Source organism: Verruconis gallopava, assembly GCF_000836295.1.
Source record: "Verruconis gallopava strain CBS 43764 unplaced genomic scaffold supercont1.11, whole genome shotgun sequence".
In the NCBI taxonomy this organism is placed as follows: Eukaryota; Fungi; Ascomycota; class Dothideomycetes; order Venturiales; family Sympoventuriaceae; genus Verruconis; species Verruconis gallopava.
In genome coordinates, this window is record NW_015622147.1 from 531,373 (window position 1) to 545,993 (window position 14,621).

At 49.9% G+C, this 14,621-nt stretch overlaps 5 protein-coding genes across 7 annotated transcripts; 2 read left to right on the forward strand and 3 right to left on the reverse strand.

Annotated features, from left to right (window-relative positions):
* Positions 1-295: 295 nt before the first annotated feature.
* Positions 296-5,333, reverse strand: PV09_04115 (uncharacterized protein; the record flags this gene model as incomplete). The annotated part of the gene is made up of 7 exons (XM_016357415.1): positions 296-686; positions 736-1,028; positions 1,086-1,400; positions 1,453-1,968; positions 4,065-4,410; positions 4,469-4,591; positions 4,649-5,333. 7 exons carry the CDS (start codon positions 5,331-5,333, stop codon positions 631-633), a joined length of 2,334 nt encoding a protein of 777 aa, XP_016214819.1. The 3' UTR covers positions 296-630.
* Positions 5,334-5,528: 195 nt separating this feature from the next.
* Positions 5,529-7,383, forward strand: PV09_04116 (uncharacterized protein). Its single transcript, XM_016357416.1, has 3 exons — positions 5,529-5,700; positions 5,752-6,521; positions 6,568-7,383. The coding sequence occupies exons 1-3, from the start codon at positions 5,676-5,678 to the stop codon at positions 7,300-7,302; spliced, it is 1,530 nt and encodes a 509-aa protein (XP_016214820.1). The 5' UTR covers positions 5,529-5,675; the 3' UTR covers positions 7,303-7,383.
* Positions 7,384-7,721: 338 nt separating this feature from the next.
* PV09_04117 lies at positions 7,722-10,146 on the reverse strand. 2 transcript variants are annotated; one of them, XM_016357417.1, is made up of 3 exons: positions 9,965-10,146; positions 9,661-9,910; positions 7,722-9,610 (listed from the first exon to the last, which is right to left on the reverse strand). In XM_016357417.1, the coding sequence occupies exons 1-3, from the start codon at positions 10,132-10,134 to the stop codon at positions 7,769-7,771; spliced, it is 2,262 nt and encodes a 753-aa protein (XP_016214821.1). In that variant the 5' UTR covers positions 10,135-10,146; the 3' UTR covers positions 7,722-7,768. The 2 variants fall into 2 exon arrangements, with proteins under 2 accessions (XP_016214821.1, XP_016214822.1); XM_016357418.1 differs by having other exon boundaries at positions 7,722-9,910.
* Positions 10,147-10,678: 532 nt separating this feature from the next.
* Positions 10,679-11,383, forward strand: PV09_04118 (uncharacterized protein). The gene is made up of 2 exons (XM_016357419.1): positions 10,679-10,956; positions 11,008-11,383. The coding sequence occupies exons 1-2, from the start codon at positions 10,727-10,729 to the stop codon at positions 11,054-11,056; spliced, it is 279 nt and encodes a 92-aa protein (XP_016214823.1). The 5' UTR covers positions 10,679-10,726; the 3' UTR covers positions 11,057-11,383.
* Positions 11,384-12,426: 1,043 nt separating this feature from the next.
* Positions 12,427-14,112, reverse strand: PV09_04119 (the record flags this gene model as incomplete). Of its 2 annotated transcripts, XM_016357420.1 has the most annotated exons (3): positions 13,977-14,112; positions 13,194-13,928; positions 12,427-13,139 (listed from the first exon to the last, which is right to left on the reverse strand). In XM_016357420.1, the coding sequence occupies exons 2-3, from the start codon at positions 13,527-13,529 to the stop codon at positions 12,738-12,740; spliced, it is 738 nt and encodes a 245-aa protein (XP_016214824.1). In that variant the 5' UTR covers positions 13,530-13,928; positions 13,977-14,112. The 2 variants fall into 2 exon arrangements, with proteins under 2 accessions (XP_016214824.1, XP_016214825.1); XM_016357421.1 differs by lacking the exon at positions 13,977-14,112 and having other exon boundaries at positions 12,738-13,139; positions 13,194-13,964.
* Between the last annotated feature and the right edge of the window lie 509 nt (positions 14,113-14,621).

Sequence of the window (14,621 nt, forward strand, 5' to 3'; positions counted from 1 at the left end):
TGCTCCTTTCATCGCTCCGTCCGGATGCGATGCAGTTGCTGTTACGTCGATGCCTTAGGCTTCACTCGAGCCTCATTCAGGCTCACATGCTGCACGTCTTCCAAACTAGGACTGCTCTATGCTTAACTACGAGGAGCCTACACCTTAACAAGTTACGTTCAAGTATTATTCAGGCCTTCTACCAAATTCTGAAAGGTGATTGTTCGCAGCAGGGAGAAGCGCGCTGCGCAATGCATCGAATGTGCCAATACAATCCAGCAATAGTCAAACCATGAACAAATATTCTTAACGTCATAATAAAATACCGCCCATGAGCTATTGCTAGTAATGATCCGATTTTTGTGGTAAGTAGGTAATCTCACCAACGTGGTCAAACTGTCATTTTGTCGAGCCTGATCACCAGGAATTGGTCCCATTTTTGAAGATCATTGAATATCTTGTGATTGCTTTGCTCAAAAGGACAGAGATGCTGGTTGCTGAATCTGCTTCAACTTGTAAGTCTGGAATGGACATACTCATTGTTCGCTCTTGGTTGTATCCGGAATTCCCCTTGTCTGAACGGGAAACCCCCAAACGCAGTGCAAGTAAATACCGTGTATGTTCGAGACTTGTCTTTTTGGTCAAGCTTTCTTACGGGTGTTGCTCTTCGGAAGCAGTTAACCTGTCAATGAATTGCAAAGTTGACGCTGTCATGCTGTTAGTTCTATACATCTTTCAACGATAGATAAACCTTACCTCCGATTGCCCATCTTTTGCCTACGCGCTCCAGATTTGCTCTCAGTTCAGTAAACTCGTCTTCAGGAAGGTACTTCTGCCAACCAAGCTGTGATAGCATTACTGCCCCGCGCGCAAGGATGCAATTTGCCAATGGCGGGATCACACCTTGATTACCGCGTTCCATAAGATACGTAGACGCCTTGAACTTGTCTCGTAATATGCGCAACATGTACTGGAATTCTAGCACTTCTTTTGTGGGGGGTCCAGCCTCGAAACATTTAGGATTTAGCATTTGTAGCCCAACAAACACGCTAGCTAAGATTAGCAAGAGATTCAAAGGACGAGCTTTGATGAAAAATCAAGCTTACCAAACCGCAAGCGCTGTACTCGCACAGTACGTATAAGTGTCTGGATCGGCCATTATTATTCCAATAAGGTTCCTAGTCAGAACACTGAGCTGCTCGTATTCCTCACGATAAGCTGATGTAGCTGAAATCAGAGGTTCGTGACGATTTATCATCTCAAGGGCATTACCGATCCGCTGCGCTACCCGAGCAGCGACAAAAAAACTGCTGAATTGACGTTCGAAGATGTCAAGCGAAGTGATCTCATCGAGATCCCAGAACTTGCGTTGGTGGCAAATCGGAGGTAAGGGTTTCTCAAAGGATGATAAGGCAATAGTCCTTGATAATCGTGTTAGCTCTAGACAATGTGAATGACAACGCTCCAACGCACCTGTCCAACAGTATCAGGGCCCACGAGCATGCATACTTTTCAACGTCATCAATGCTTTCGTCTCTGGTGGTAGGGATCATGATGTCTTGAAACTGGGCAATGGAAAGGCAATTTGCGAGTACGATATGAGCATCTTGGGGAAACCCATGGCCGCAGGCGTAATATGCGATCAACAATCCCGCTTGAAGTAACTCAATGCTCGCGTTCTCCGAAGCTTGGAGAAGAAATAGTTGTCTAGCGGCTCGGTACGTCGAATCACGCATTGAACGGACATGGTCTGGACAAGGCTGTCGAGTCACCAAGTACAAAGACCACAGCAAGACCCCAGAGTCGAAAATTTTGCCATTGGACGGCGAGCCCATGAAGTCACGGACTTTACTCTCGTCAATGATTGGTAACCACTCGTGGATTGTTTGAAGATAACGGTCGCAAAGTTCATCTTGCGTAAGGCCAATGGACTGCAACAGACTACACACAACTTCTTGAAGCTGCAATTGTGGCTGATGAATGGCACCGCTAGCAGCTTGAATCAGACCATGCAGCCCGTGATCAGTGAGCTCGTGGCAGTGCTGGCAAAGCGTTTGTTTGAACGAAAGCTTCTCGAGCGAATTCAGAGAACTGATTGGCGCTGATGCAGTTGACTTTTGGTAAGAGCAACGTATCATCCGTCTGATTCACCAAATTTAGCAAGCTCTTCACCATTTAGACGTGGCGAAACGCACATAGAACATCGTGAACACTTCGGAATCGCCTTGTCGCATCGCTGTTTTCCAATCCGACAAGGCTGGCAAACATTCGGCGCCTTCAGCGATACGGATACATGACTTTCCATGGCTCCAGGCTTATCTTTTGATCCAGTCAGGGCCACTATGTCTCAAAAATCGCCCCTTACATCGGCCGATGCAGCAGATTATGAAGCTTTATGTCCAGTCTCCATAAATACTTGCCTTGAGTCAGCTTGATTGCTGAAAATGGAAAGGACTTGCAGTTCTAGTTCTAGTTCTAGCGCGACAGGGTTCGGCCGATGCTTGAACGCAGGGCTCAGCCTCGCAGCTATAGATTACGGATCTAAGAACAACATCAAAATACGACCCAGTGGCGCAGTATCAGAATGACAGAATCTTGCTTTCGGGACCGAGCACTCAATCTTCTTCTCGGAGTAAAATTAAGGGATCCAAACCTCATGGCCAAGATTCGAAAATTCGCAGTCTTAAGGTACGCTTTCGAAAATGAACTATGCTACGGCTGGACCTGTCTGCTGGCGACATATACCAAGCAAGGGGAGGGTTGAGATGCGTCGCAGTGTCGGCCCCTCTTGCGTTCGGGTTCTATGTCACTGCAATCAATCGTCCAGGACGCAACTGTAAGTCGACCAAAAGCACTGACGAGCGAGTCGATACCATTGAAGATGCAAATGGCGATCTAGGCGCTCTTATAGCTGCTGAGAGGCCAAGATGCTCGGGTAGAAGCCTTCAATGCAGCAGCGCTTTTTAAGCAGCGCAACAAAGTCCATGCCGCCGTGACCGCTGGAGTCAAGCAACTGATCTCTAACGAGTTCGGCATGGATGACTTTCACCGGGGAGCTGTCAAGATGCCATAATGTGCGATCAGTAAGTAAAACTCAGAGGAGCTAGAAGATAAGATAAGGTTGACTACTGCTGATACCAGCCTCTTTGGCTGGCCTGGGAGGGTGTAATGCAGTGTTGGGTGAATTGATTTAATTATGCGCGCAAGGTTTTTCTTTCGATAGACCCCAAGGTCACGTACAATTGCATGTTCTGGCTTTGGAATCAACGGGTGAGCTTAAACCGCATTAAGTTCAACCTCGAAGCAGTGGTGGCGGTGCTGAACGAGCCTGAGCGTCTTAAGAACAGATCGATTTACGTTTCCGACTACAACATGGCTACCGTAAGATCATAAACGTAATCAGAGAGGTTCCGGCAGATCATCGTCAGTCCTGGAGCGTAATTGACATCCCGAATGTTAACGCAATTAAAGAAAGAGGAACATGGCTTTTGGGTAGAGCAGAACATGGTAGGTGTTGTTGACAGACTTCGCTTAGAAGCGTAAGCACCGCCGGTGCTTGGAGCTATATTCGATGCAGATAATCGCTACGGAGCGTATTTCGGAGACAAATTGGAGGCTGGATGGAAACAGGAACACTGAAGCCTTCATCGAGCAGCTAAAAGCATTAATTACTGAGTTAACGTAAGCTCGAACCTCAATTCGGTATTTCGATTTACTTAATAAATCACGAGGACACCATAATCTGATTTTGCTCGATCCATCTGCCCGTCCTTCATTATTAGTAGAAAAATATGCGTCATCCGGTAAGAATCATTGCTCATCACCACGTGGTTTCGAGTGAACCAAGAAATCTCTCCTTCAGGTTGAGTTTCGCAGAGCGTTGACTCTAGGTCTATGTTTAGTATGGCATAGCTCAGATCTCCACAGCCCATGAACCTACCTAAGTCAGTTGCTCACACTCAGAGCCTTAAAAGAAATGTGCACCATTGGGATTCACTGCCACAAAACAGCATAGCACCAAGGTTTGGGACGAGATGATTTGGCGCGCTCGAAGTTTAGTCTATAGAATGGGTGATGGTACAAACTATGAACCCTTCCCAATCTCCGTTCTTGTACCCCAGAATGGATTAGGCTGGAATAATTCCTGTTCCTCTATCCGACCACCGCCCCCTAGTAGGGGTTTATTATCTGCACCGTCATCAGGAACAGGTGAAGGCACACCCATCTCTCCTCTTATTATCTCAATCGCCGATAAAAGAGGCAGTAGAAGAAGCAACAGCGGGAGAAGCTGACCGAAACTCCAATCTGCCTCACTTGTTCCTGCAAGTACTGTCGGGGACGGGTCACCGAAGGCTTGCGATATGCTGATCACGCGTACAGTTGCGCCTACAGCGATGGCTATCATCAGGACGAGACCGACGATCTGGGCAGCTAAGAATTGCGACGTCAGACCACAAAAGCGATTTACATTGAGGGCTCAATAACTCACTCTTGACCCATCTTCCTTTTTTCCTGCTGTGAAGGTACCATACTCCAAGAATGAAAACTACAGCATTGCCGACAATCACTGCAATAGTGCCTGCGATAGACAGGGCCGCATTGGAAGGAGCGCCTTGACAGAGTCAGTGATGAAGATGTTTCGACCACAACCACGATGGTTCCTGCGTACCCTTTGTCTCAAGCTCCCAGACGCAAGCCACAGGCAACGTGGGATTCATGTTTTTTAACGTGACCATAAGCACGAAGATCCCGAAGACGCACGACAGCACGAGATTAACGAACATGAGAAACTGCCGTATCCATCGGAGGACCCAGTCCCGCTTGAAGTCGTTGACCAACGCAAGGAGCGTTGACAAGTGCGTCGCTGTCGAAAGTAGACTTAACATCCATATAATGAAGAAGTGGTAGGGCACCATGGATTCCATCTTCGCAAGCCCAACGCTCTGTATACCAATGCCGTACAGGATCTGCTGGTCGCTAAATGACTGCAGCATCTTTCTTAAGATCTTTGCCTCGCTGGTGCCCTTTCGTGCCTCGTGCAAGATGATGATTCCGCTGATCAAAATCGCCAGCCCTGCCGCGATGATGAAGGAGAGCAAGGTGCCAGCACCTGCCACACCAGCGTCGGTGGATGCCACGCCTGGAGGACTGCTGCAATTCTGCGATCCAAACGCCATAGTGACTTTGAAAGGAAAGCAGAGGGCGTCTTGGGTTGTAAAGTCGGAAAAGCGCACAACGTCATCGGCGAAACGAGCGTTGATGCCGATCCAAATATATACAGGGCTGCGTATAAGGCTGATCTTGTGGCGGAGCCTCCTGGCGACTTGATAGGCGTCTCGTCCCGCGGTGTGCATCAGCGTCGCGCATCTGTCATGGATGGATTGGCTGATGCCGTACGCAGAGCCCACGGTGCAGCCGCTCGTTTGCCTGAAACTGGTGCTCGTGCCCAAGCGACATCTTGGGTGGAGCAGACATACTGTAGCTGGCTCCGAAGGAAGCAGGAAAACTCAGACGCTCAGATTGCAAAGCGAAGGCATGCATGCGTAGAACTAGTGCAAGCGCACAAAGTGACCTCTTCGCGTTAAAAATCAAGGTGATACCACGTTCGGCTCCAAAATCCGGCGCGGACCCTGAGCTGCGACCGTTCCCTATACAGTAGCTTGTTTACGTGAACTCATGCAACACCACAGACAACAATGGAAGTCTCGCAGTCAGTGAAAGGTAAATAGCGCGAAATCTTCTTCAAGGTTCCCCTCTGCTGACCGGGTCTAGCAAGCCAGCAAGCGGTGGCATCGCCGGACGGGAAGCACATCGCCGCCGTCCACAGCAGCCGCCTAGAAATACGGTGCGCGACAACTTCACATCTCCTCAGAAGCATGCACATACCGGCGCACACTTGGGCGATAAGATGGGCTCCAGCAGATCACCATACCAGACTGTCGCAGCGGGTACTCGTGCAGAACGAGGAATGCGTTCGCGTGTGGGATCTGGCGGACGAAAAATGGGCAGCAACGATCAACAACGGCAGCGGTGGCATGGGCAAGATCTCCAATGCGGAATTTGGCAGAACGAAGGACGAGGCTCTCGTCTTCTCAGAGTTCAGTTCGAAAGTTACGGTGTGGTCGCTGCAGACGAGAAGAACGGTTGAGATTCGCGACCCGAAGTTCTCCACAAAAGGCTTCGCGTATCGGCCCAGCGGCGGCGTGTTCGCGCTGCTGTCGCGGCCCGGCGCACAAGACATACTGACACTGCATGCTCCCGAGACATACAAGATCATGAGGACTGCGACGCTGCCAACAACAGATGCCCAAGGCTTGAAGTGGAGCCCTGATGGACGATGGATCGCCGTGTGGGAGACGCCGAGCATTGCATACAAAGTCCACATATATACGGCAGATGGTCATCTGTATCGAACGTATGACGGGAGCGGCGAAGATGGTCTTCAAGGGTTGGGCATCAAGAGCTTGGAATGGAGCCCACGAGGTGACTACCTCGCGCTTGGAGGACATGATAGAAGAGTTACACTGCTCAGCACCCGAACGGTAAGAGTCCGTGATGTGATTTCAAATCGTAGTCTGATCAATACAGTACTCGCCTCTGGTATTTCTCGATCACACACAAACCATACAGCTCAAAGAAGGCTACCTGGTGTGGGAAGAGCAAGTTTCCGCGTCTTCGGGCCGCACATACAACACGGTGACTCAACCCGTCTCGCCACCAGCAGCCTCTGTAGCACCAGCAGATCAGCTACAGAAACTTGGGATGTCCATCTTGTCCTTCAACGCGGACGGCTCAATGCTTGCAACGAGGGACGATTCAAAGCCGACAGCCGTGTGGCTCTGGGATCTCTCGAAGCTCGTTGCTCGCGCAGTTTTGATTCAGCATTTCCCCATCAAACACGTCTCGTGGCATCCTCACATCTCCTCGCTACTCCTCATACAGTGCACTCACGAGGAGTCAACGATCTACATATACGATACAGCCACATCTCTCCCGCACGCCGTGCAGCTTCCGTTCCAGAAGTCGTCAGGCAAGGTGGACGCGCGGTGGATTCGCACCGGTCCAGACAAGAAACCGGCACTTACGTTCGGAGACAGCGGCAGTTTCCTTGTCGCATGGCCGGACGGTAAGGATGTCATCTTGAGATTCGACGATGACAGCCATGACGAAAGTGACGATTCCTTGTTCGAAATTCTCACTGGAAGATCGCCTACCAAGACAAAGGTCGACAACACAGAGCTTTTGATCAGCCACACGCTCGAAGAACCGAGCGAAGTGATGGATGACACGTTCATGGGACGCGGCCGTCTGGCTGTTTCGTAACGACGTTTTGGTTTCGGTTGGTTCTGATGGTCCGTTTCGCTTCAATTGAGATACCCAAGAATGAGATCCCAAATTTCCGTGCCTTCGTCAGTATTCAGTTTCCGTTCTTTGCACTTTGTGATTTGTCAATTCTGTGATGTCGGCTTGCGCTCTCGCTTGAGCCTCGCTTCTAACACCCACGTTAGCCACACACGTATCCTGAGTACCCAATGGACCCAACAGCAATTGGGGTCTCAAGGAGAACGCGAGAAATGTGTCTGATCCACAAACGTGTTAATGAGATATCCCACCTGTCTTCTTGCCTATTTCAGGCCATAAAAAGCCTAAATGATCTCCACGTTTCAATCCCAGTCTGTCGTCGGGAACACTTTTGAGAGCAGGCATTCAGCATATCGCCACTCACATTCGTTTCCACACGCTTATTTCAGGAAGATCTAGCATTGCATTTCAGGTTCTATGTCTTTCATTAACCACGCCCGGCGAAATCAGCCTTGAAGGTCTTCAGGCCGCCTGCTTTTAGCAGCTCCCTCAAAGCGATGGTAGCGTACTGGCTCGCGCCAAGCTTCATGTGCAGAATGACGGCGATGAACTTGTCTCCCTCGGCGCACTTCGCCTCTGCTCCAGCAACTTCATCTTTCTCGTTACCGTTCGCTTCGGCCTTTTCCTTCTTCTCCAGCCTTTCCAAATCAGTCTCCACCAGCTGCTGCGTTTCTTCAGCATAGCCTCGAACCTCGAAGGACATACCAGGGGCCGGGCGACTCAGTAACTTGCGATAGCCGCCGCTAAGACTGTAGTCTTTCCACGGACGTCGCATATCGTAAGGATCTAAACGACCGCCCTCTTCACTACCCATAAACTCCTTATAGAACGCACCAACCTCATTTTGCGGGTAGACGATATCCCAGCCCGGCAGAGGAAGCACAACATCAAAAATATCGTACTTTCCGCTCTCTGCCTCTGCTTTGGTGAGCGGTCGTGCTCGCGTGAAGTCTCCGTCTGTGGCTGCGCTGTCCGCTGCGGCAGGACGAATGATTGGCTCGCCATCCTCATCAACCTCTGCTTCGATATCGTCATCCTTAGATTCCTTATCGCCGACAATGACGAGATCTCCTTCCACAACTCTGTTTCCGTATAGCTCCCATCGCCTTCCTGCGGCCTTGTTCCACACAAGGCTCTGGTACGCATGAACGTACATAAGCCGCAGATTTCGCTGAATGGCACCCAACGCGCCCTGGAAGTCTCTTTCACGAACTTTCTTGCCCCCTCGCTCCAAGCCTAAGTATCGGATTATATTCGACTCAGCGGAAAACTTTCGCGGTATCTTCTCGAGGGCTTTATTTGCGTTACCAGTTCGTTTCCAGATATCCAAGCCAACTGCGCGGTTTCGATCGTCGGTTGAGATCTTCGCCTCTGAATTGGGATCTTGGCCCGCTTGCAAAGCGGATGGATGAAAGTCAAAGATGAGGCTGACAGCGCCTTCAAAATCGCCTTGGAGCAATTTCTTTCCGACTTCATCCGTGCCTGCAGAGAAAGAACCAAAGCGCTGAAGACCGTAATAGTTTATGAATCCGTTCTCCTGAAGGCGTGCGACTGCATCGCCCACAGTTTTCCTAGCCAGCTCGAGTTGGTCCTTGAAGGTCCACATGCTTTCTTCTCCCTTGAAATGGCAGTCACGCAAAGTAATAGTGAACTCATTACCCCATAGCGCTCCCAATTCCAGCCCGTACGTCTCGTATTTGAAGTCGCCAATCTTGGAGCCATGCTTCAGGACTTTGTTCAAGCCAGCAAGCTGCCATGCATGCTGCCTGTAAACGCTGACTCTCTGCACTGTGACTGCTCTTCTATCCTTGGTCCCAGCAAACTGGAAATGTTTGGGGGCGCACTTGATCTGGCTACCAAGGAAGCTGATAATTTCCATAGTATCCTTATTTTCTTTGTGTAGTGTGAAATGCAGATACTCTCCACCGAGTTCGTCCCAGCCTAGCTTTCCCTTGCCACGACTGTTTCCGGCATCATGGCGACTCCACCTAGAACCATCAGCACCACGTCCCACTTTTACTGATTTGCTGATGATGATCTGATTTTTTTCTGCGTGCTGCGACGCCAAATGGCCTCTGAATATGCGGCGGATCGCTTCGTGAGCTTTTCCTCGGCGGGACTTATCGTCGATCGGCCAGGTACTTATCGTACGCATGTCCTTGGATTTTCTTTCGGGATCTTTGAGAACATCATGATAGAGCTTTATTACTGCCCCAACACAAGGCTCGCCAAACAAGTCGACCAGCTCTTCTATCTGCTCGTCTGTAATCTGAAGCTAGTTAGAAGCAAGTGGGGGTAGTGGATCTATGGACTATTTACTTTTGTTGGGTCGTCATCATTTGCCTCGCCATTGCTAACACCTCCTCCGGCAGAGTTGCTGTTATCTCCACCCGCCGCTGATTTCTGGCTCTGCGTTCCCGAAGTCACTTGAGCCGCAGAACGTTCGTCATTGGGATGTACTTGTTTGTCCGATGCTGTCTGGTCGGTGATCTTGACTGGAACAGCAGTGCTTGTGAGGTGCAATACCTTGCCATTGGGCTCGATCTCGTTAACCAGGAAGTCCGTATACCTGTATATCCTCCTTAGTTCACTTTCTGCGGCATTGTATTGCTGCATGACAAACCTTTGCTTCAGTATGCCGCTGAAGCCTGGTGTGTCCGGATTAACATAATGGGTTATTCCCGCGCGGAGCTCTCGCTTGACCTCCTCATCCACCTGATCCTCGTTCTGCGCAGCTGTCTCTTCAAGCCTTATGCGCTTTCGGGGGTGCTCTTCGGCCATTGAGTCGGCCATGATTGCGACGTCTTTGGGCAATGCAAAACTTCTTGTCTCGACTTACCAGTGGGGGTAGCGCTTCCGAAATTTTAGTGGGTCTGCCCGCCAAGACTTCAAGCACTTGTGGAGTTCTTTTCTTGTCGGAAACTCATGGGCTCTACTTAGGATCTATTTCCTTTTCAATGAGCCACATTCGCAAGAATCTACGTTTGTACGTTCTAGCTACCTCCTGGTCTCGCTACCTGATGCCTAGGAACGTACAGAGTCAAGCGAGAGTCTTATCATGCGCATAGGCGAAGGAAAAGCTCTGCCCGCTCCACTTTCCCAGCTGACGGAATGTCTTAGACTAAGGTCACACTTGTCTTCAGCGAGAACCTCTTTAGCCAGGCTAAAGAGGCTGCATGTGACGGTAGGAGGGCGTAGGCAACTGTCATTCCAGCTTGCGGTCACGTAAATCTGGGCGCGCGATGCAGTCTTGAACATCTGCCATCACGTTTGGAGGCCTAGTACAAGCTCTTGACTATATCATCCTTCATACGAGTTCGCTCTGCTGTTTCGTATTCTGAACACTTCATCCATCTATATTACTGCGCAGATTTCTGCTATCAAAATGTCGTCGCTGTCTGGTCTTGATCCTGCACGTCTGCTTTCTTTCTTGTCCGCTTTTACAACTCTCAAGGGATCATATTATAGAGTCATTCATCACTTTGTGGATCCTGAGACATCTACAGCAACGCATTATTCCTCTGACGTTCTCATCATTGATGATACACAGGTTGATCAAATATATGAGCCTACAGTCGGAAACTTCACACGGTTAAATCATGGACCGGAGACCCTGTGCGTACGTCCTCGGGACAATAGCAACGACATAGAACTGACTTTTCACAGCGCCTACATTTTCGGACAAACTCCGCTCTTTTCGCAAGCATACGTCTGAGAAGATAGTCCAATTCGATTATTGGGTCTACCGCAATATGCAAGGAAGAACCGTTTCAAGGATTCAGGACAGACAAACATACGGTGCACGGCGATGGCGAAAGTCCCGATATAATTAAAGACCGTATATCGTACGCCCTGGCACCAAGGGAGCTATATACTATTGTAATGTCGAGATGCAGGGTGAGGGCGACAAAGTATCCGGTGAAGTCACGTGGCTGGTAGGCGAAAGATAGCTGGCACATGATCGATGTCTTGGGTTACACCAGGACACTGGTTCAGCCCCATGAAGATTACTCACGAGTAGCTGCAGTGTGTTCAGATGATGCGTGCGAAACCGCGGAATTGGGAGGTACGGATCACCGTCGCTTTCACCAGCGACCGTCTGCTCCTATCCCGTAGAAACGTGCCATGCTAATCACACCAACGAACTACGCCTGGGATCTTCAGGCTTCGAGACATTCAAATGACCGGCTTTCATATGAGCATTGCCGATACCTTTTATCCTTTCCTATGTACTCCTTCTAGACATCACCAGTATCTTTCCTAAATCTAAGTACTTCCTCATGTTGCCTCTTCATAAAGACCATCTTCAATTTACCACGTCGCCGCGGCTGCAGGGAATTCCGGAGCTCGCTTTTCTTATTTCGACTGATGAAGATTTCTCTATCTTTCGCGCCTTTGCAAGGCTCAGCTCGCGCAACTTGCTGAATATGCAGGCGGAGCTAATGCAGATGGATGAGCAACTAGATTACCTCGATCGTGTCCGCAGCCATAACACCACATACGAGGAACAAGTTATCATAAAATCCAAGCGAGACTCGTTATTGTCGAACCTGAATGTGCTTCTGCCTCGCTATCTTAAGTAGTTCCCTGCCGCGAATAAATGCGAAAGCTAACAATCTAACCAGACTCTGCTCTGGTGATGCACAAGAAAGTGCTGAATATGCAACAACCTCCCGATGAAATGACAAAGAAACTCGACACTTGGATATACCAAGCTCTGCAGGGAAAGTCAGTCGGTCACGTGCTGGTCAACGGGATGGACAAAGGGTGCAGCGAGGCGGAGATGGCAAGAAGATACTGGCGACAGAGGGACTACATAATTCTGAAACCAATGAGGACGGATTCGATTCTTGAGCGTTTTACGAGGAACTATCTAGGCTGGTTTTTTCAGGTTAGAGTGGCTCGGTCCGACATGGTCGTTGCGAGCAGTGACATAGAACTAATGAGTGTTAGGACCACCCGCCAGTCCCACCCACCTGGTCGGTTTACTACTTCTCCCGCAGCAAAGTTGAGCGCATCAAAGATTGGCTTGCCTTCCCGTTAGGCTGCCTCTTCCTCATTGGGCCGGCTTTGCTTTTCCACTATAATTGCAGTGGGGACAAGCGACTGGCAATATTGCTAAGTTTTATCATTGGGTTGAGTCTTGTGGTGCAGATATTCATGGGGACGACCCGGAAGCAGACCTTGGGCGTTGCACTAGCATATACTGGTGTTATGAGCCTTTTGCTAAGCTCGGCGACACAAGTGCACTGTCCCGCTTGAGCAGTTGAATGAATCAGCTCGTCGCAAATTAAAGCACTAAAAAGAGGCTGTGTAAATGTGACAGAATACATGTATGCTTTCAATGCTGCGACAAGTTGTGATAGACAGATATGAGAAACTCAATTTCATCATGTTCAAAAGTATGCCCACACAGGAGGGTTGGGGCCAGTGTAAACATGTGTTCCTAGCCCGTCAAGCTCAACACAATCCGTCCGATTGAATTCGGGTGTAACAGCATACACGCTGGTTACATTCGCTTCGTACTCGTTCGGGCATGCTCTTAATCCACCAACGGTCGCATTCGGGGCCTGGAAATTGAAAAATCCAGTAGGGGGGTCGCAGTTGTATTCTGGATTGTCCCTCTTACAGCCCGCCGTCAGTCTTTTGTCTGGCGGGAAGACTCGATACGGCTTCCATGTCCATCCTTCATAATAAGGATACGAGCCCGGAGGGAAAAAGTGCGAGTGCTGCACAGTTATCGAGATCAGTCCGTCGGCGTTGACGTACATATCCTGGCCTCCGGGCACTTCCGCAAGCTGCAGCAAAGTCAGCTAGAAGCCATGCAATGAGCCGATTCGATTGCAACTCACGGGTTCCAGGGTGCCTGTAAGGGCCATGTCGGTCCCGTTGGGGCAAAGGCTAGCTTGGTCGCCGGTGAAAGGACAGTAGCTCGCAACCTTGGCCATGAACAGATTGAAAGATTCGACTTTGAGGCCGTTGTACACACGTTCGTCGCAGTCACGCTCGTCAAGCTTGACTGCGGTGATGGTGTAAACACTCGGGAGAGTGCCATAACAATCTGGGCAGCATTCCATGGTAATCGGAGCGGAGCCGCATTTTGAGGTATCGGGTTTGCCAGGCTCGGCCGATGCAATTGCATAGAGGACCAGGAGGACCCAATGGACAGACTGCAGCATTTTGTTCATGGTGATAAATAACCGCGAAAGGAAAAGCTGTCAAGGTCGGGATTTGAAAATCGGGTGCTTTGAATTCGGCCAAGACTACCAACTTTATATCGAAATTGCAGTAGGAACCACTACTGTAACCATGCACGAATAAACGGCAGGATCAGCCTGGGCTAAACATGCTTGCATCCATATGACCCGAGTACGACAGCCCAATTGGCACATGCGCTTGACCACCCAAAGCGCAAAATGAAAGAACGCTTGCGGACTCCGGTTTGCGTCAGGATATAGGATAAGAAGCAGCGGGATTGACGTCGACTTTCGCTCACAGCACATTCGCATGAATTAAAAATAGAGCGAGGGCAACACAGCGGGCGCTGATACGAGAGAACATGATGCCAAGCCAATATCTTCGTTGCCCTGAACCAAGTCAGCGGGCATCGCGTGACACGAGATGGATCCAATCACAGGTTGGGCTCATGCAAGACTTGAGAAGCTTGGGGGAGATGCGTGTGGAAGGCTTCTGAATGCGGCTGACGAAGATAGGGTGATGTTCATGTGTGTTGGGAGGCGACAAATGGGTGTCTGTTGGGTGTGAGACGAGGCGTTGATTGGTTCTGAGCGAAGAGTCGCGAAATGATAAAGTGCAGCGCTCGTCCCAGGCCAAAGTCAAGCACGAGCCGACTGCAGAACACAACACGCTTTCGAGGTCGCCGCACAGTGTTCCAGCATGGCAAATCTTGGACCGGACTGCTTTTGCTACAGGACAGGCAAGACGAGTTTGGCCTTCTGCTACGAAGCCGGTCTAGCATGGTGAAGTACCCAGGTCCGGTCCCGACCCGCCCTCGCTGGAACCGAAATTGAAAGACACCTAGACTCTGTTCCAAATCACGTTGAAGTGAATGTTTTTGATGCCGTCACGACCCGTTCAACAGGCGCACCAAATACGTTAGTGGAACAGACATCCACGTACAGGTTCCGGAGATTCGGCATACTAACTGGTGGACAAACACGATAGCTGAGCTAGGATTATGGGCACGAAATTTTTACTCTGTGACTTATTGACTCGTGATATACGGAGAGGTTAGCACATGCCTTAAGGAGGCTGAAATA